Source organism: Pagrus pagrus, assembly GCF_965226575.1.
Source record: "Pagrus pagrus genome assembly, chromosome: 5".
In the NCBI taxonomy this organism is placed as follows: Eukaryota; Metazoa; Chordata; class Actinopteri; order Spariformes; family Sparidae; genus Pagrus; species Pagrus pagrus.
The window spans coordinates 35894045-35916340 of record NC_140189.1 but is presented as its reverse complement, the minus strand read 5'-3'; the positions used below and the strand labels follow the sequence as shown (position 1 = coordinate 35916340).

Sequence of the window (22296 nt, the reverse complement as noted above, 5' to 3'; positions counted from 1 at the left end):
AAGAATGACGAACTCTCTCTGCAGTCTGACAGCATGACCGAGACTTCAGAGTGAATCAACCTGCGGACACGACACGCTTTCATTACCTTCTCCCTCTTTTTCACCACACATATGCACACTCACTCAAATACTGTATGCATTCGCTCACTCACTCATATCCATGTACAAACAGTTGAACGCATGCATTTTTGCATTAAAGACTACGTGCAGGCACAAAACGCAAGCAAAATAAGTGAGTACTGTAAGTGGGAAGGCAACATGCATACTTACTATTGAAACAGGCGCTATGGTAACCGAAGATGATGAGTCAATACATAAAAGGAAACTTCTTACACACCTACACCTTCAGGAATCTGTGCAGGCAAAGGAAATGTGTTGAGTGAGTCCATGAGCACGACATATCAGCCATGAGAACGGATCTGCAGACGTGTCCTGGCAGTCTGTGACACATTAAAGCCTTCTCAAGCTTTCAGGCATGCATGAAGACAATTCATTCCTTTTGGGAAATACTGGTACTGTGGCCGGGTGACCGGTAACCCTAACACCTGCTCGATACGGGCCAGTTACTGACACACTATGAGACACTTATTTAGGTTAGAAAGACATTTCACACTTAGATTGCAGGCATTTTAGGTGCTTGTGCATCCAGAGATGTTTTGTCATTGCAACAGAAATGAATTAAAGTCAAGTACGTCAGGGAGCCAAGGTGAAAGGCTGTTTTTTGGCTCAAGAAAACTGAACTCGAAGGTCAGAGGCCTGTAGTGGATAAGAAGACTTGTCCAACTACTGGCCTATACTCAAACAAGACAAGGAATTATGTTGAAAAATACAAAATATAGTGAAGGAGATAAAATATAGAGAAGATAATCATCTCTTTTAAAAAAAAAAGATATTATATGGTTGTAATTCAAATCAACAAACCAAAAATGTGTTTATGCGATTAAATAAAACTTTTTCACTAAAATAAACAGCACCATTAATTAAAATTATTTTGTGTGCAGTTTGGAAAATTTCACAGGCGGTTCATTTCTCTTATGTGTAATACTTATAAGACTCAAATGGCTCTCCATTTTATTATCAATATTTTTAACAACCGCAGAAGACTCTTCAAAGAAACTGCAACTGCCCCCTGGGCTGGACTTTTAATATCACTGGCCAAAGGCCTCTTTTATGTAGTCCAAACAGCACATTAAGCGATGGACATGAGGGAGAATATCCCAATCTTAAAATAAAAGCTGTAGTGCTTAGTTGAGGAAGCCACTGTGTATTACGAGGATACAAACAACTTGACAATCAAACAAGTGGAAATCATCCACCTTCTTTTCTGCCATCTTGTTGTCAGTCTTGATGAGCCTTGTGCTATTCCTCCTAACGTATTCTTTAAATGTACCTTGTGGTAGACCTTTAGATTGTCACAAACTATATGTTATTATATATTATTTACTCGTGTGTGGAGCTATATGTATGTATCTAATGAGCCTCTAATAGTAAGCCTTTGTTGAAATATGTGGCAAATTGTCAAACCTTCACATTGTGATTATTATAGTCGTTTTTAATTGTTCATAGATTTGTTGACATAATATGATTTACCTATGGGATGACCTCAGTCTGTATTACAACAGCTCCATCTAGTGTTGAGCCAGTAAAACGTTGTTTCTTTTGTCCCGCCCATTCTGAAATTCTATTGGCTCGAGTCTTTTTCAACGTCCGCACGTTCTGCTTCACCATTGGCGCGGCGATGTGTCCGTCACGCGAGTTTACGGAAGTGTAACCACCCACAGCAAAGATGGAGGACGATACCTCAGATGTGAGCAGACCACAAATGTACTTGTTTGGTGAGCTCGCTTATTCCGACAAAGCCTAATATTTTTCTGTCCCACAATCAGTTTTGTCGCCATGTTATCACGCACCAATAGCCACTTATCATTTTAAGATGGAGGAAGTTAGCTGAAATAGCTGGCGAACGTGCCTGCCCCCACTCGCGCCAATTCAGCTCTTTTGTTAGCTAGCCGAGCGAGGCATGGAGATGCATAGCTGTAGCACAGACTAAACCCCGCATCTCCAGCACGCTCATACGTCTGTGTGTGTTGTTCAAGATGAGTGCAGACATGAGGTTTGTTACACTTTGCACGTATGTTTTCTCTACTAGGTTGTACCCTCAGATCGGACAAACGGGAGTTCAAAGTTGACGTAGACGACGATGATACGGAGCAACAGCTGTCACTCAAAGCAGTAAGGACACTTTCCATCTGACGTAGAATAAATATTCCACCTGAATTAATGCAGCTGAAACAAGCTTGAAATGGAAAGATCAGAAGGGTTAATAAAGGGTTACAGACGTGAAATTGCACGGAGTGATGAGGTCACAATTGGGGCAAACATTTGTGTAGTTAGCCCTGTTTTCTCTGTCCCCAAAGCAAGAACAAGAAATATCTGCTGTATGAGAGAAGATCTATCAACACTGAACCTTAAAGAAGATGATTAAATATCCAGTGTCTGTTCATTAAAAGATCTTTTTTCACCCAGTCTGGTTGTAAGTTCCAAACACAGGTCATGTGTGTTTATTTCAAGCATTACCTGTATTTTATACATTAAAAACAGGTAAACTGTGTGTTTACAAGTTACTCAGTGTCTGTCTTTTACTTTGTGGAAGCAGGTAACAAGCCAATAGTAGTTAGTTTTGTTTCTTTTGATCGCTTTCTCTCTCTGTGTGTATCTATTTATTTGCCTTAGTAAACAAAGAATGGTGCTTAATAACGTTGTGGCAGTAAAATGCTTCCAGCCATTCCAACCTACATTATAACATGTAAATCTAGAGGGGACACCCAACGTCCGCGACTTGGACAATAAACCAGCAAACGAATGCCTCTTCAGGGATGATCAAACTGAAAGGTGCTCCTACAAGCCCCAGTGAAATAACATGTCAGACTGAAGGTGTGTATAAGGTTTTGGGTTTCAAGAATAAACAGTTTCCTCACTAAATGACGTGAAGCAGCCAAGAAAACACAACAGGGCCTCAACAGACCAGAGTTTCTGGCTGGTAATCTCAGGGGCCGAGGTTCTCAGTGAGTCAGGGACAGATCCAGAATGAGTGTTGGGGCCACCTGGTGCCATTCACCACCTCTTTTAAGCCTTCACAAAGAGGTGTCGTCACACCATGATTGGCTGGGAGGGAAACGCCGCAGCTGCTTCCACTCCTCAATCAGGAGTCAGTCTCCCACCTGCACACAGGTGATCTGAATCACCTGCAATTAGTCCAGAGGGATTTTGGAGAATCAGCTCAAAACAAAAAAGATAGCAAGTCTTAAACAATGGGACTGCTACAATGTGAAACAAAGAATGCAAGAAACTTGTGAATCCCAAAATTAGATCTTGACTGATCATGTCGGTGTTTAACTTTAACAGTTGTACCTCGAAAGGCAATGGTACTTTCATTAAAAACATGACATCAAATACTTACAGTAACTCATTAATTCATTGTTGTAACACTCATTAATCAGATGAACTGTAGTAGTCAGTTACCAGGTATTTGACAGAGATATTAACCTGGAGGCAAAACTCGAGTCAGACAACATTAACCTGATGATGCTGAGACATGGAGGTATTGTTGTATAAAGTCAGCTGTGCTGCTTTTTCAGGTGTGTCTGGGAGCCGAGGCTGAGGATAAGTTCCACATGGTGGAAGTCGAGGGTCTCACGTATGATGGGAAAAAATCCAAAGTGCCACTGGTTGCCCTGAAGCCATCTGTCCTGCCTTCAGTGAGTGAACATCAAAACTGACAGCATTTTGTGACGTATTTAAGGAGCTACTTAATGCTGTAAAAATAATGAAAAGGGAATGTCTATTAGGCAATAGGTATTGTCTATAATATCTAGTTAGTAATTACCTTTTATTTTTTAACTAATATTAGTAAAAGTTATGTGGCTGTCAGCCTCTTTTTATATTGGCTTATTCATACCATGGAGCATACAGAAACCAGTAGTGAAGAATGTAAATACAAATACAATGTCCTTATTACTAATTATTATTCAATTGTTAATTTTATCATTGTAATTGTCATCTTTTTCTTGTCCAGATGAGTTTAGGTGGATTTGAGATCACACCTCCTGTTACCTTCCGTCTCCAGTCCGGCTCTGGACCAGTTCACATCAGTGGGCAGCATTTTGTCAGTGAGTATTAAGGAAACAGCTGCTAGTGCTTCTTCTCTTTCTTCTCTTGAAATTACAGACATACTTTTTTTAACATACTACTCATGTTCAGTTCACCACATCATATAAACTCAGTACTTATGTTGTCCACTGACAACTACGGTGAAGTTAAGGGAGCCTTATTTTACAAACCCATTTTCTTCAGACTTTTATTTTGAAATGAACTTGTTTCGTTAAGAATTGCTTCTTTACTGTTTTTTTAATGGTAAAGGACAAGTTAATAATGTTTAAAAACAGCTACTGTTTTTACTATGACTAAATGCATACAGTAATAATTACAACAGCGTTGTTTCTAAAATTGCTACAGTGAGTAACTAGAAGAGTGCACTAAGTAGAATTCACACCTGTGTCATATTATCTGGGGAGCAAATTGAAGCACTTGTTGCTCCCTTGTGGCCCCTACTGGCCGGTTCAGATTAGTGAGGAGTCAGCAGTCAGTGTTGGTATAAAACAGAGCAGAGGATAAAATAGGTTTTTCAAAAATTGTAAATCACCTCAACCACAAGAAGTCTTTGGGCATACAGGCACAAATGTCCGGTTAGGCTGACCAGTCCAGTCCAGTAGTATGAAGGTTAGCTATACTGAGAAAAATATAAAATCAACCAATGCTCTGTGCAGTTCTAGTAACCAGTGTTTGCTTTGAAGGTGTGAAGGATTCAGAGGATGAAGAAGAGGAGAACAACACATCACCAGTGAAGCGACCTGCAAACCTGATGTCGGGGAAGAAGCCTGCATTGGTAGCTACCTCAGTGTGTTCCTTGAATTCACTTAGCCTCAGAACTGCCTTCAACTCTGAAGGAAAATTATCCTAAAGAAATCAACGTGTTGATGAAATTGAAACAAGTCCAGTTGCCTACAAGGCACAGCACCTAGACCTAAAGAAAGCATTTAAACCTCTGATGATTCAGTAAGATTTTTTGAAAAGACGACATACTGTTATTTAGTCATCCCACAATAATACCATTCAGGCCCTCTTTAAAGTATGATGATTTGTTTTCCTTATAGAAAAAACTAAAGATGGATTCTGACGATGATGAAGACGACAGCGACGAGGACGATGATGAGTAAGTTTCTTCATTTTCACCTTTTCAGTCAAGTGTACAAATAATATAACTTCTCATTTTATTCATCAAATTTCTTTCTAGCATTTGTACAGAGACAGCTGTCACAATGCATTTTAACTGAACTGGCATTTTTTCCTCGTCCTCCTTTTTGTAGTGATGATGAAGATGACGACAGTGATGATAATGATGTGAAGCCTCAGAAGAATGTTGGAAAAGAGCTCAGAAAAGTAAGACTGGTCTTTCTGTTCCTTTTTAAAACTATTCTTACAAACATTTTGACAGTATAGTAGTAATAGTATAGACACAGAGACATGACACAACATATTTTTAGGTTCAGCATTACTTTCCAAGGATATCGTTATTTGTATCCATAAATACAGGTAGAAATCAGAGAGATAAAGTCATGTATGGGAGGTGCAGATGTCTCGATTTTGGTGGGAGCCCAGGGTCAGACTTTGAAAATCCTTGCTGAAGAAAAAGAGTAAAAAAAATAATCAGTTGGGCTTCAGTGAATACAAATACTTGATGTGGAATAATGAGGTCGGTAAACACATAATTTTACTGCAGAATATACAATATTGTCCAGTACCTCACACATAGCAATATACTGGGTGTCCTTAGAAGCAAACATCACCTATTATAAAGCACCTGCATTATCTCTGATTTATAACTTACATGAGCCAGTGTGATCGCCATCACATTAAATTGGAATTTATTGTAAAAATACAACAAACCAACATTTAACCATGTTCTGGATTGTTGACTGTGTTTGGTTCATTAGGGTAGATTGATCAATTTCTGTCCGTTAAGCAGTCAAACATGAAATGTTTCTGGGTGTAAGAGGGTGATTGTTTGCATTTGATCAGTACATGTTTTGAAAGCTTTTTAGAGCTACTGATGCTCCAGTTCACTTACTACTTTGTCTGTTCTTTTGGGTTATGAACACCACAGAATTTAAAGAGCATTAATAGTGTTGGATTGTGTTTAAATAGAGTCTGGCTGGAATGAGATTCGTTTTTTGTCCATCAAGATTCATGTTTTTGTTTAATCTTACCTTCAATATTATTGAGTGAGATATCTTGCTGTGTTTATTTTTATAACCCCTTTGTTGATTCACTTCTTTCAATGTTCAAACCCACCTAAATGTCCTTGTAGGCCACTAAACTTTAATTTAAACCATAGATTACATTTATTTGGAGTGTTCCCAGTCCCCTGTTGTCCACCAGGTGTCAGGGTAGCCCAGAGCTTGCCCTCAGTTTTTTTGTGTTAAAGGAATTTATCTATGTTGCTGCTGTCTGCCTGCTCCCTTTTTCTTTCTACCACATCATTCAAACCCCCACGGACTGTATCCTATAGTAGCATTTCATTCCAGCAGGCCCTTCCCAGTCCTGCACTCACTGACCGTCCACCTTTTTGTATGAGACAAAACATGGAACTTTTTCATCCTGTTCGCTCATGTACCCACCTGTTTTCCACGAGTAAAACACAGGGTCTGTGTGGCGTAATGATTGGATTTCTCCTCTGTAATCTGCTTGAATTCTCACTGTCTCACCAACAAGACGGCACTGTGTAATCCTGTACATACACACACACACACACACACACACACACACACAGACATGCATGCACACTCAAAAGTATATACACATTTTAGACATGTACACTTAAATGTACAGTACAGATGCATACTTGCAAAAATGCATACAGTCTGCAAACATTAACAGTACATATGCAGAGAAGCACACACACACACACACACACACACACACACACACACACGCACACATGCACACACACACACACACACACACACACACACACACACACACACACACACACACACACACACCAGTTATGGGAAACATCTTCCCCCATTTTTCTGTAACCCTGCATATCTTTGTCCCTCTGTCATCCCACTGTTAATATGATTGCTCCTTTTTATCGTCTCTCATGCCATTTCAGCTTTGCACCTGGCCTTTGCCTTTGAACACTTGTTTTGCGTGTTACCACAATCATTTGCAAGTGTGTGGGTGCATGTGTGTATCTACCTCATTTTTACGTCGGTGTCTGTTTGTGATTTCTCCCCCCCCTTTTTTTTAAAAACACGCTATTCCAGTGCTAACTGTGCCAAGCAAAAGATCAAAGCAGGGCAGATGCGCATACCTGCGACGTGAGCGCCGATCCCTGCCTCAGGGTCAGATGACAGCTGAGCATTTCTGTCACCTGTTGATTTATTCTGTTGTCTTCTCCTCCAATTCCTCCAACTCCTGCACCCCACACCCCCTCCCTCCATGACCTTAATCCCTTTCTTCACCATCCTTCTCTTTAACTCCATGCCTATCCTGTCTCATTCTTTAACAATGATACCACAAAACTTGAGCAAGTAGGGCTGGGAGCAATTATTATTTTTTTGGCTCCCTGTTCAGCAATATGTTTATCATTTTTTTACCTTTTTTTCTGTGTTATCAAACCTCATTTCTGTTGTTAGTACCAACTAAAACGGTGTCCATAGCCTTGGGTATGAGATGCTGGCATCAAATGCTTGATCAGATACAGATTAGTTCACTTAGTATACTTTACTCATTCTTTGATCGTATATATATTGGATCTAAACAGGAAGTTTGGAAACATCACTAAATTTAGAGTTCTGGTATCTCTGCTTGTATTGAACAACATTATTAAGTATTGATTGAGTGTGTTAGAGGTATTTGTACTGAAGCTGATTACAAGCTTGCTTGTAATGGTATCAACAAACTTTAACTGTAGCTCTAATAGAATTGTAGATTATAGGTGCAATTGCAGTCAGCTGAAAGTTTGGTTTTTTGGTCGCATAATTATGATGTTTTTCTTAAGAGTGAACGCGTGAGGACTGTGGCTGACATTCGAACTTACATTTAGATCTTTAAATAGCAATTAAATAGCATTGCCATGGCATGTAAATCTGACATCATTATTTGAGACAACTATTAATATTTTGGCACCAGAGCATCATGGCATTGCCAATGTTGGTATTTACAATAAAATACAACCAATGTTAAGAAAAGGAAATGTCTTTCAGACAAACACAAGTAAGGGTGTCCTTTGGAGCTCTGGGACTTTACCAATTTTGGGCTGCAGGGCTCCAGTACTTGCCTCCAAAAATGTTGCTTCTCCTGAGGTAGAACTTTCCGATGATCCAAGAACTTGGAGGGTGCAGCACGAACTTCTCCAACACAAGCCTTGAGACTGTTACACATTGTCTACAGTATGGGTGGACGATCTGAAGATTGTAGAGACTGGGCTTTAAGGTGTCCACAATCTCTTTTATAGGCAAATTGTACAAATCACAATGAACAGAATGATTATATGGCTATTATGATTGGACAAACTACTTTATCAAGATCTTTAGAAACTAGGCGGTGGTTCTGACCACTTTTGCCCGCAGAGGCTGCCAGAATTCAAATTAAGTAAAAGTTCCTTGTAGCTGCTTTAACGTTTCCTTCCAAACATCAGATGAACAACAGGAGAACTGTGTTCTTGTCTTGTCTTTTTCAAAAAATAGTCCACACTTTCTAGGCTTTAGTTGTTGTACTTCACTTTATGTTCGAAGTAAAGGAATCAAATCATTGGACAAGGAGAGAGGCAAGAACCCAGGGAAACAATAACATCTCATGTAGTTATCCTGAGTTTAAAATACCAATCACATCCACTCAGGTGCATCTATGAAAGGTTTGAAGAAAGCACACATTCTCTACTTGAATCTGTTGGTTGTGTATCAGTATCCCTCTGTTAGGAAAAAAACCCTTTGCAACCACACTGGAACAGTCTTACAACATTTTGTATTACCAGGCATTGCTCTAGGGAATAACATGTGTAATTGCCTTGTTGCAGTTATGTCAACACAGGCAATTACACTTCTCGCCCATTCCAAAGTGAATACCAGTGATTGCGAGGAAAGGGTTGGCGCTCAGGAAATGCAGGTACTTGCCTCAGCTATTACAAGGTAATTACACAGGTGACTGAGAGCAATGGAAACCTGACGGGAAGGCCTCCAGTGCGGAGAAGAACAATGACAGGTTATTGGGGTACTAAGTATCTGATCAGTGACAAATTACCAAGTATGTCTGGTGCTTCCTCTGTAATTTCATGTAGCGTGGCTGCGTGGAGATAATTTCAGTTTTGGTTGCATGTCATCCCTGATTTGGTTGCAGTTATGTTTTTAGTAGACGGAGAAGCCTTTTTGCTGAGATACATAACCATAATTAATTAATAATATTTAACATTAGGACTGCCACTATGCCTTTTGCTTTTAAAATGACATATACAGTTGTCCTTGTTGTACAGTTTTTGTCTTCATGGGTTAAAATGCTTTTAAACAGACTCTACACATGCATTTGATATTATTATGACCTTATGGGGGGGAGAGCAAACAACATGAACACCTCATGACCAAAGACTCTGAAGAAAATTAACCACAATTGCAAGCACTTATACAAAATGTGGTTCACATTATGGTTCATGCCAATTATAATTTGTCAGCTATTAAAGAGGCTCGGCAATTAGCACTTTGATATGGGAGCTGCTAGAGCCTCAAACAGTGTACACGTCATGAACTGGTAAAAAGGAACAACTATTAAGAGTCCAGAACTAGCTGACAAGAAAAAGGTTCATTTACACAGTATATACAGAATATAGTGGGATTTTTAGACCTTCGTAGCAGTGTTTACAGTTGACGTTCAGTTTCTTCAAAGTTTTTCATGAAGCCTTGACAACATTTTTAGCTGTTTGTAGCTTCAGTATGCTGACCCCTGCTGTCATCGTACCTTTGTGTTTTTATACTGTGATCAAATGTGATTTATGATCAATTCAATTCATACAGTTTATGAGCTTTTAATATAAAGAATGATGGTAATACATAGTGTTCTTGTTCTTCTTATCATTTTTACTTTCTTACTGAAAACCTAGTGTTTAGTAAAGGGATGTCTTATTTATGAATTTTGGTTGTGTTTGTTTCTCAGAGCCTCGAGTCTTCAGGAAAGAAACCCAACAAGACTCCAGTGAAACTAAACGGCCCTGCAGGAAAACCATCAGGATCAGCTGTCAAACTACAGATGAAGGTAGGAAAGGCTTTATCACCTGCTCAGCTTTATTTTCTTGCGGTTCTAGTTAATTAATTAACAGAAGGGAGGCACCGACTTTATCTTGTTGACTGCTGGCAGCCTGTGTGAAAGACAATAATATTTAAGGTCGTTTTATACTTTTCTATGATCTAATATGTGCCATTTCAAATGTAGTATAACAAGGAGAGTGACTTTAAAGTAGTTTAGTTATTTTTTCAAATGATGATTTCTTATTTATCCCTGGTAGCAAAGGCAGAATAAATAACAAAAAAAGCTACCAAATTGTTATTTTGAGCAGACTTTCACATCAGTGCATCCTACACTGTACAAAAGGTCTTATGGTCATCTACTGCCAAAGGTCCCTCCTCCATACAAAAACCCATCTTACCCAAGGCCTCTTACTTTTGTTTGTTTACATTATTTTAAAATTTGTTCAGAAATAATTTACCTTGATTTGTTTAGACAGCCAGGATATTATTTGTTTGACTGATAAACTCTGCATTTACGTCCACAAATCTATTCGTAATGAAGACATCATGTCTCCATGCAAAAGAATGGTGGATAAAGAAAACTGAATTGTTAAAGAAGAAAAGTATGCGTTTATCTGCTGCATTATTAGAAAACAACTTTGATACAGTATGAGTTGATATGATTTGTTGTCATATATGCAGAAAAGAAATGAACTCTCCTCTGAATAAACTAGTGGAGAGCAACAAATGTTAAACCTCATTCTTTGCAAACAACATGGCAAAGCCTGATGAGGCCTGCAAGCAAAATGCAATACATAATGTAGTGCATTAAAAAAAAAAAAGGAAAGAAACCAGACCAACAAGTTGATCTTTTTGTGTTAAAGTATTTGTGTAAGGGCTGCACAGTTAATCAAAAATGTTGTTAAAATGGCTGAGTGCAATATCCACATCGCAGAAGCTGCAATTTTTTGATAAAGATAAAATGTTCGACAAAACGGCATCCGAATGAATTTTCAACAAATGTCACATCAACAAGAAGACTTGCGTCTTTCTAGTGAAAATGAAATTGTGATGCAAAAATTATCGTTATCGTTATTTTTGTCTGCTGAAGCCTGAGAAGACACAAGGTGTGTAGATCAGTGGTAATTATTTGCTTTAAATGGCACAATGAAAACAGAGACTTTCCCATTCCACCTTTATGGAATGTGATAAAAGCAATTAGCTCAACCTGATAGTTAATTTGTTGGATGGAATGTTTTGGACGGCCGCCTCTCAAACCCAAAGCTTGAACTCTGCCTCTCTTTAAGCAAACACACCTGACCTCTAAACTGGTTTCCTGGGGCAAGGTTTAAACCCGCGACCCCTTGGCCTGACCCCGCCATCTTGTGTTGCAGCCACCATTGATGCCCCCCCCAACCCCCTGTAACAAACACACACACACACACACACACACACACACACACACACACACGAGGAAATACAAATCTGCAAGTGACTCTCTTTACAAATTGTTACAATGATAAAAAGGACTGTTGACTGGATTTGATAAGACATGACTTATGTTAAAGGCAGACCATCTAACACATAAGAACATTGTCACCTCATGTCTGTCGTCTTGAAAGAAAGCTGTGTAATTCTCATCATGTTAAACACGGAGTCGCAGGATGTCTAAATTCCTAAGGCGAGAGAGCGATTCCCCCCAGGGCCAGCGTTCTTAGTGTGTGGGAGAGTGCAGCTAATTCTGTAGTGGCCGTTGTCCAGACATAACACAGTGGCTCTTGAAATGCTCTGGGGGATTAGCCATCCCGCCAGTTTAACTTTCTGGCCTGTGGAGCTTGAACTGCCCCCATCCCCTCTCCACTTGTGCACAACAACTGTTCGCTCTCTACAACCTCTTCACACCCCTCACTTCCTGGACACACCTTCTCCCAATTGCTCTCATTACCAGCGTTTGATGTCTGGTGCAGCTTGCGCTTCCAGATGCCCCTGAGGAGCGAGGAAGCGGGCGTGGATTTCTGTTTTTTCTTTACTAAATGCAGGTGACTGGTCATTAGATTGGCTTGTCAGATCTGTTGCCAGTGCCGCAGTTCTCGCCTCTCGCAGCCCAGCATGTAGCTGCACCTTCTTGCATAACAGGCTCGACATGAGAACCAGCTAACTCAAGTTGTGCTGATCTGAAGTAACTTTATCTTGCAGCTGGTGTCTTTTGATTGATGGGTTTGGAGAAGAAGTTGATGCCTTCGAGCACACGTCACAGTCGTAAAGTTGTTAACCACTCCGCTCAGGCTTATCCCAAAAGGGTGTGAGTCATTGTTTTAGCGACTGATTGACATGTGTTAGAGCAGGTGCCTGTCTTGTTAGCGCTCATTTACTTTTCCCGTGAGTGCAAGGATGTTTTCTTATAACTATGACTCTATGGATTGGACTTGTTTTGCATGAAAAATGAAGACCAACCCCTTTACTTACATATACAAGTTGAGTCACAGTGACCTGACGTTTTCCATAGACATGGGCCTCCAGGCTCTCATTCCGACAAAATGACAATTACCATCCCGGGACAGACCTGATGAGCAAAGGTGTCACAACCATGTGTTTGCACTGGATTGAAGACAAGAGATTGCATCAAATGATAGCGTGCTTGTGATTAAGTTCCATGTCTCGTGGCATCTGTAATCAGTGTCTGGCCCAGATGAAAAAGCTTGCTGGCTTTGTGTGTTTATCAGCTGTTTCAGGTCCACAGCTGTCCCTTGGAAGTAGAGAGCTGCCCATAAATAATAAATACGCAGTGCATTTGTCTGGCCGGCAGCCAGCAGCATATGTGCTCTTTTTTTCTGTAGTGAGGTATGTGTGTGTCAAGGTTTTCTTCATTTTATACCTTTTGATCTGTGCCATAAAATGCTGATCTCTTGGGGACAGGGACAGGTAATTGCATTTTTCAAACCTGGGAGGGAATTTATTTTGTCAAGATCATTCCACCTGTTTTTAACCATTTCAAGTCTTGCACTTGTTTTCAAACCCTGGAGTTGCTAAAGGTTTTGAAGTATCAAGTAGTAACACATGGTGACTGTTGATTGCTTTTATTTTAATCCAAATTGTTCCAATTGTATAAGAACTGGGGAAATTAAGACTTTTTGATTCCACTTATCCATTCCAAAATGCAAAATGGTGATGTGGCATACTGACGCTGCTGATTACAAGGCTGATAAAACTGCACATTCAACACAATGTTGGGCTGACAAGTAAATAATGACCACAAGTTTCAGGAAAGTATGAGAGCCTATGTTGTCGTTGTCCCCCGTCGAAGCTTTGAATATTCTTGGGTAATCCTCACTGACAAAATTGTTATTCAGGACAGCCCTACAAAGATATTAGGTCATTTATGACAAATCAGTGTTTATAGCAGCCTAAATCTGCAGAAATAAACACAGTTTCTGCTTTTGACATGTTTTGCTTTAAGTAACATGACCATTAAGTAGAAAACCTGACCAAACCTGTTTACAACCAGATCGAAATTCAATCACAGGGCAGCTGTCCGTCTGCTCATGAGGGTTCGCTTATCTTTGACTCACAGGGTAAAGAGCTGCTTTATTCATGGCTTCCCTCTTCTCTTAAATGCGTCTCTGGCTATCAATGAAACCCTGCAATTTCACTGGATTCCACACTGGCTTTGCATGTAGGGACAAGCTCTGTGGCTTGTGTAACATGCAGTCGCGGCATATGGTTGTTGTTGTGTCACATTCATACACTAATTTAGGCCCTTTGGGGCCTCAGCTGCCCAGGTCTGGACACACCTGTGAGTCCGCTGGTTCCGTGCTCATGCTGCTCTCATCTTCACAAACACAGTCGGACTCTTTGTGTGCTGGAAAAGCATCAAGGTTGTTTGTGACGGTATCGTTTTCGTCTTGACTATCCATAGATGTCATCTTCACTTGTTGAAGTCATTAATTTGATTTGTCAGTATAACTTTTATTGAGAAACAAGCACAAGAACATTGGTTGCACTTTGACCTTTTTCTTTTAAATTGATTCAGTCATTTGGGATTTACCATCAAGGGAAAAACACCATTGACAAGCAATCTCTATTGCTCATTGGAGAGTCGGGGCTTGCCCTCTCCTGCTTGCAAACAATTAAAGCATAATTTGTACCTGATGTATTTGTAAAACATAAAAAAGATGGTGTAATTAGGCTAGAATTTGTTGTCCTTTCTGATGCTTTCATCTTCTTCCAGCTGGTTGCACATGCCAAGCCTGTAAACACAGACCCAGACAAAATGGGTCACGATAGGGCTGCAGCCCAGACTGGCTGTAGCTGTTGGTCAGCAAATGGACAACAAGTTAGAATTAGCAATTTTTGTGTGAAATTCAAATCAGAAAAAATAAAAGGTAAAAGCAAGTGCAGAGCAGAAGAAGAAATATTGCGGTCTAATATGAAGTTATCTTTTTTATCTGCAACATTGTAAATCTCTCTCTATTTGACATATCAATCAGTGTTTCTTATCTAAGTGATATATATCTTTTTAAGACACCTGCCCCAGGAAAAGAAAAACCCCAGGCCGGCCCGTCTAAATCTCCCTCTCTGAGTGAGATTAAGAGCAAATTGTCAACGGCGGCCAAGGAGGTAAGGCTGTCATCCTCTCGTTGCAAATTACCACTCTTAATTGAATGTCTGACGCACGGTTAAGCTGATGATTTAATGGCTTTCTTCATCAGGGAAGACCCCTACCCAAGACAGAGCAGAAGTTTGAGAATTTCGTGAAGAGTTCTTTTAAAATCTCAGACAAAACAGTAAGTAATCATGAGTCATTTGATATATAATGTGTATATGATCGTGAGTATTTTTGTATTTAATTTGATTTTTTTTTACATTTTCAACGCTTACATCTCATGTGCACTTTATATCAATGTTCCTGCTTCTGTGCTCTTGCAGTCTATGCATTTTGTCTCTCAAACACGTAGCCATATGGAGTTATTTGTTTTCTAGAAATATTCCAGTTGCCGGGTGTTAGGAGTCACTGTAAGAGCTTTTTGCCATGATAGATACCCAGGAATGCATTATTGTTCCTCACGCTGTCTTCATACCTCACACTGTCCATTATGCCTCAAACGTCTCTCCAGCACAGCGTGTTCTCTTTGAATTATATTCATTTGGTGTCAGCGGGCTCTTTCGAGATGGAATGGGAGTATACCTGCCAAGTCAAACTCTTTCTCAGTGATTTACTGGATTGTGTGTCTTTTGTAGCCCTAATGAAGGGACTGGTGGTATGTGGATGGTACCAATCTCTTTCACATTCAAGGCCTTTGACCAACCCAAAAACAAGGGGCTTTTCTAAATGCAGGACTTAAATCTTTTCTAATGCTGCTTGTCATTTGAGAAGAAAAACAACAGCCCCTGCACATTATTTTGCAGAGCAGGAATTAATCACCCAAAAACCTTTAGATTATCACCACAGACTAAATCACTTCAGGCACTGTGTCAGAAAGGAAAGCTGTGTTTCTATCAAAGCATCTGTAAGAAGGCAATCATTTGAAAAGGGCTATTTGAACATTCATTTGTGATTGCATTATAGTGATAAAATGCTAACTGTACAGCTTTTAGAGCAGGTGAAAGCTCTTTAGAGCGACACGAGGGCCGGTTGGACAGGGAAAAGAGTGGGGGTGGAGTCGGGTCGAGGAGAGCTTGTTGATCCCAGTGTGTAGAAACATCTGTGGAAGTGCTTTGGTTTCGTCAGCCAAGGCTGAGATCTGTCAGACCTGGAGCACCTAGTCATATACTCTGGTATGTACTGTTGCCCCCACCCAACCCCTCGTCGTTCCCCCACAGCCCCATCTAAACTCAGCGTTCCCACAGGCCAGACGCACAAAAGCACGTTGGAGTAAAAATGAGTCATGTGTGTAACGCTGTATAGCACTTCATTTGGATGATTTATCATTCATTTCTTCTCTTCTGTTGTTACCCCTCCCTCCCCTCTCTGCACCTTCCTCAGGTGGTCAAGGACCTTTGGAGTTTTGTACAAACACTGAAGATCGAGAAGAAGTAACAAACGTTGAAGCATTTCTATGTTTTGCATCCTGCAAGACATTTAAAGGCACAGTCAGCGAGATTTCCTACTTGGCCTTATTATGTCATCATTTCTACTGAAACTCTGACTTCTAGTGAGCAGGACTGAAAATGGGTAAAGCCATTAATGATTCAGGTGTCATTGTTTTTTTTGTAGATGCGAAGCACGCTCTGGAGCTGGTTTGTAATTCACTCACAAATTCACTCATTCACACTTAGTAGCCTGCAGATTTTCCACAAGGGGAAGCAGTCTACTTCATCACCACCTACAGGGAAGGAAAGTAATGGCACCACCAGTTAGGACCTGCACATGTCTACGGTTGCTTTTCATTATAGGATATAATATAAGAATCAGATCTGAACACCGATAGTGTTAAACTTCCATTATCAGGATAATTGTGAATATTCTTAGATGAGTGACTTGAAAAAGCTGTTTGACTTGATAACGTACAGTGTTATATAGATTTCCTGATTTATTTTGAATTGCCACGAGGAGGAGGTCACTGATGCTGGAGGCCCGGCTTGCTCATTGTATGTCCCTGGAAAAAAGTTGTACTATGGATTCCAAACTAAATAACAGGAGATGAGGCACCCCGTGATGCAATAAAAATAGTTATGTATGTTTTAGTGACATTTCAAGAATGGTCAGGATAATCTGATAGGAAATGTTCACATTTTCATCGTCCCATGCTTCCTCGCGTCCTCTTTCCTACTTTGAGTGGGAAATCGTTCCCCTATGCCATCACGGAGGATCTTGCAATCCCTTAAATTCAACTCAAGGAGGAAGGAGGCTTCTGGAGCAGGTTAGAGCGAGAAACATGGGTGTCTCCTTGCTTCCCTCACTTGCTCATCTTCCATGGATCTCTTTCTCATATTCTTACCTGCAGGAGTTAGGATGCATGGAAGAGAGGCAATAGAGGGAAGCAGGGAGACATGTAAGCATAATGAAAAGTACCCTATGTTGCTTATCTACAGAAAAGGAATAACTGCTGCACTTTCAACACCTACACGCAATAAATGCACCTGCAAATTTCAACATCTGCAATAATAGCAGATATGTAATTTATCAAGTGACAACAAGTTAATTGTTAGTATTCAAAGCCAAAGAAAGACAGAACTTGGTTAAGGTATTCATGGCTAATTTTTGTTTAATATGGCCTCTTGGTCTTGCCCAAAAAAGCTGCCATCTGTGAGGTTTACAACAGTAGCTTTAGTTTTGTGATACTACCACAAGGAGTCGCTAGACATTTTGAAATCCTACACACAAGGTCTTATAAATCATCAAACGGCTATAAAAATGACAGCAATTGCAGGTGGTGTAACTGTCAAATTACTGAAGCTATTCCTTTCCTTGCCTGTAGAAGGTGAGATCAGCATGCAGACATCTTACTTTCATGACATATTTTTGCATGTTTGTATTGGAACTGCAAGAATGAAACTCTGAAAATTGTTAATTCTGGCTGAGCCTGGTTTCAGGTGCTTTGCATCCATGACACTGTGTGTCCATGTCAAGTCAACAATGCAATAGGAGATATTGCAGAATGTGCCTTTAAATATCTCTACTGTAAACTGAGATAAATCAGAGTCCCAGTTTGTGTGAATTTGAGCAGTATAAACAAAGACGGCTAGGAACGCTGATACTGAGGGACAGTGACAATGTCTTGTTTTCCTATTTTAGCTTCTGTTTGGCTTTACAAGGCATTAGCTTGCAAAACATGCTAAAGGTTATCTGTCTGCTTTATACATATTGTACAGGAATGCGTTTTTTTTTTTAATTGTACACTCAGATTAGTCATCCAGCAGCAGAACTGTATTTTTTAACAACTTGTTGAACAGCAGCGAGGGTTACTTTGTTTCCTGCAATGATAAAGCAAATACGCAAAAAGATTCAACTGTTTATAAAACATTTCCCTTAAAAAAGGAGTCAGGAAACTACATTCATGGATACATGCAGTTTTTACACTACTACCATTACATATCTTAACCAATCTGTTGAGTAAATAAGAAATGTTTCATCCCATGTTTTTACCAGAAACACACCTGACATTTCTGGGAGTGGTGTCATTGTTAATGTTTGGGTTTTTTATACTCCAAAACAAATATAATTAAGTACCCAGAGAGCCTGAAAATATTACAAACCTGCTGACTGGACCCATCTCAAAAAGCATTTTTTTGGGAGTGTGAATTCATATCAAGCTATTTATGTCTGTCATTATTTGGGAGAGTAGTCAATGCAGTAGTTTCAGCCAAAAATAATCTGTATCAAAAGTGTTCATGAGAGTATTATGATCTCTATAAAACCAACAACAGCTGGCCTGACTAAAATGCTTTTCTTTAAAGTAAATACATACAAAAAGTTAAAAACAAGGCTAATAGATTGTTAACGAGCTCCAGGACGTTCTTTACGATGTGGCACCAACGCTGTTTTTTTAGTGCATGTCAATGTGCTCTAATGCACTAAACACAGATCACAAGCCTGTGATTAACGTGGATTATCTTATTTATTACAACATAATCATAAGGTATAGATCAGAAAATTACATCAGAGCAACATGACATCATTTACAGAAACCCCATGAAGAACTCAGCCCCATAATTGTTTGCACTCTTGTATATCGGTGCTCTGGTGACAATAAGCTACACTTGCTCAGTGCTTATAATGTGTTTATGATCCAGTATAATGCCTTTTATGAGCCAAATGTTGGCAGTTGGATACCATCTTTAACCAATCAAATAGCTACAGTAGGTCCATGTCGTCTCTGAAGGATATTTGAAACTCTAAAACTAAACTTAGGTCATTAAAGTCACCCTGATAATCGACCTAGGCATCACATTTTAAATATCTGTGATGTCCTGCCTGTAAGGTGTCAGTAGGAGCAGGTAGGTTGTGTACGAGTCCTTCTTTAATGATTATTAATAGTTCCCTCGTATCAAACTTAATGAACTTTTCTCTGTGAATAAATCTCTTGCGTGTATTAACAAGTATGGCAGCTGAAAAGTTACATTTTTGAGTGTGTGCTAAATCCGCCCTTGCTAATAGCTGGTTTTGCAGCTTGGATCTGTTGTTGTGATCTTTATTTGAATTGTTGTGTTTTAGTTTGGTGTAGAAGTGTTTTGTGTTGAGTATAAAACCCCTTTTTAAAATGTTTAAATACTGTTTGTGTTAACCTGACATTAGTTGTCCTCCTTTGATTGGGAGTAATTTCCAATTAGCAACACGTCCAAGTTTTAATCACTTTGGTAATAACAACAAAAAATGTTTGAAATGTGGCTTTTGAAAATACAATTGGCATCAAACACTGAAATTTAACTGCTCCGTATAAGGCTACTAGCGCTGCAGAACGTTGAGTTTAGAACAGCATTATTATGTATGAAATCTTTTTTTAATTATTATCTTCAGTAGTAGTAAATATCTAGTATTGTATCAGACTAAGTAGTTCTGAGATATATCTATGATTGATGACCCCTTCTGTATTTCCTTTTATCCATGATATCGCCTCGTGTCTGATGTGAAATACCTGCTGTGAAACATCAGTGTGTGTTTAGAGGCATCTTTACTTTGAACTGACAAGAAACGAGGTGCATATTTCCTGCATATGTCAATGCAAATTAAATTGTAACACTGTACTATTGTGAAATCTGAATTGATGAGAGTAAATGATGGTTGGGCCGACTCAACATGTGTTGATAGAAAGTGCATTTTGTCTGTTTAGTCAAATTTTATTGATTAGTTAATGCATGATTGCTGATGGTGGACATTCATTCATGATTTGTCGAGATGAACATATCCATCCATTTTTTTTATCCTACCTGTAATATTTACCTGAATAAAGTGAATCCCAGCTGGTTTTGAGTCCCTCATTTAAAAGGTGTTTTACCTGTAGACCAAGAAAAAATAAAAGGCAGCTAAACTACTTAAAGCTCCCATATTTTGTTGATTTTTATTTTGGGTTTCAACTAGAATTGCTTTAATATTAAAAAATGTAATATTGCATAATCTTATAATCCTAAACTTTCCATTCCTGCAGCACCTCTATTCACCCTTTGGGCTTTTCAGGAGGGGGGCCGAAAAGAAACAGTCTGCTCTGATTGGTCAGCTCGTGCAGGCCTGAGCAGGCACCAGCTGTATTTCCACATAAACTCTGCTGGTGTTTTTGCAACCATGTCTGCGCTGGGGACTGAGAGGGACAAAAAAGATCAATATGAGTGGACATGCTGCTTGATGATCTTGGACATTTTTGATAGAGATGGAATGTAACAAAGTACTTTTACTCAAGTATTTAGTGAAAATTGGAGGTACTGTACTAGATGGAAAATTTCACTGCATTTATTTAACAGCTTTAGTCACAAGTGATTTACAAATTAAGATTTTTGCATACAAAACATACATTGAACTTATAAAATATGTTTTGCTATAAATGGAGTTACCCATCCGTATGTACAAGTACAGCTAAAATAATTAGACGGCCAAAGGTGGAGTAAGCGATTCTGGAGAAAAATAATTGTTGAGTTTCATTCCCAGGTCGACAAATAGCGACACTCTGGGTTTGTGGTTCAGTCCGAGCCACTATTGTTAACTGTCAGGTGTCTTTCCAACCTCACTGCTCTGTGCAAAAATGTCTTTTAAAGTTGAGATAAAGATAATAAGAGGCTTCAGCAGTCTTGAGTTAGACAGATGTAGTTGGTGTCTTGTTTGACTGAAGGCTCATTTTAGCTTCGGCTGAACTTTTTATGGCTGAAATTGTTTTTAGACATACTTGCGCAAATATGAACTTTCCTTTAATTGTAATAACCACTTATCTTTCCTGACACCACTGGGTGGCACTGAAGTCCGGGCGTTGACTTCAAAGCAAGACTTCATAATGATATAAATTGATTAAGCTCTTACCTGAACTGTGAGTCAGGCATTACTTCACTGCCAGCTGAACGCTTTTTGCCCCGTAGCCACGAGGAAGTGAGGCGCACTAGCGGATGCAGCCGCGGGATGACGCACAATTTTATGTTCCAAACAAGACGACTGAGAGGCACGTGGAAATCCCCCCTTTGTGGTTCACTTGAATTCCAGTCCAGGGTTTGACTGAACCAGCCTGGAGGTATTGACACACAGACACACCACAAAAAGCTCTCTCACACACACACATTTATATAAAGAATGGTAAACCTGCAAGTTGCCCTGGTACCTCATCGGAGAAAAAAATGGATTGACACTTGAGGAGATTAATTCCATTTGAAAAAGTAATATCCAATAAAATGAGCATCAGTTGGGTGGTGGATACCAGAGAAGACAGATATCTAGAGGAAACAGCCACAGACAACACAAAAGTCCCTTGTAGAGGCAGGTTAGAAAGGTATCAAGTTGTATTTGGCACTGAGAAGTAAGATGTTTATTTAAGTTTTCTTGATATTGGACTTGTCTTCCAGTTCATCCTCTTAGTGCCTGTTGTCTGTTTATTTCTGCCTTCATACAATATTTTTTTTGGTTAAACGAAAAAGGAAAGAAATCCTCATAAAGAAAAACTTTCTCATAAGTACGCCTGTATATCTTTTTTTACAAGTCTCGCTCCATCTGTAATTTGACATTGTGAACTAAACACAATAGACAAAATGCAATAAAGGAAACATCTGCACTGGTTTTGAACTGTAGGTGTGGTTGAACAGCAGCCCAATTGCCAGAATAAAATGTTGGCATTGTACGTTACTGCAAACCATGTTTATATTCAATTTGTACGTTTTATATGTGTCATATCAATATTACCTGTCAAGTCATGTTCAAATTCATGCATATGAGCTGACTTTCACATCAGGAAGTGGGTGGTTGACAAAGCTGCCAAACCAGAGACCACTGTTCGAGACAACGTTTCAACTTTTGTAAGCGTGAAGCTACTATTTTTAAGGAAAT

The 22296-nt window shown here is 39.4% G+C and overlaps 1 protein-coding gene across 1 annotated transcript; it reads left to right on the top strand.

Annotated features, from left to right (window-relative positions):
- Positions 1–1745: 1745 nt before the first annotated feature.
- npm1b (nucleophosmin 1b) lies at positions 1746–20245 on the top strand. Its single transcript, XM_084352905.1, has 11 exons — positions 1746–1835; positions 2150–2232; positions 3639–3758; positions 4076–4169; positions 4854–4945; positions 5214–5272; positions 5427–5499; positions 10270–10368; positions 14862–14957; positions 15050–15124; positions 16324–20245. The coding sequence occupies exons 1-11, from the start codon at positions 1787–1789 to the stop codon at positions 16375–16377; spliced, it is 894 nt and encodes a 297-aa protein (XP_084209031.1). The 5' UTR covers positions 1746–1786; the 3' UTR covers positions 16378–20245.
- Positions 20246–22296: the final 2051 nt, after the last annotated feature.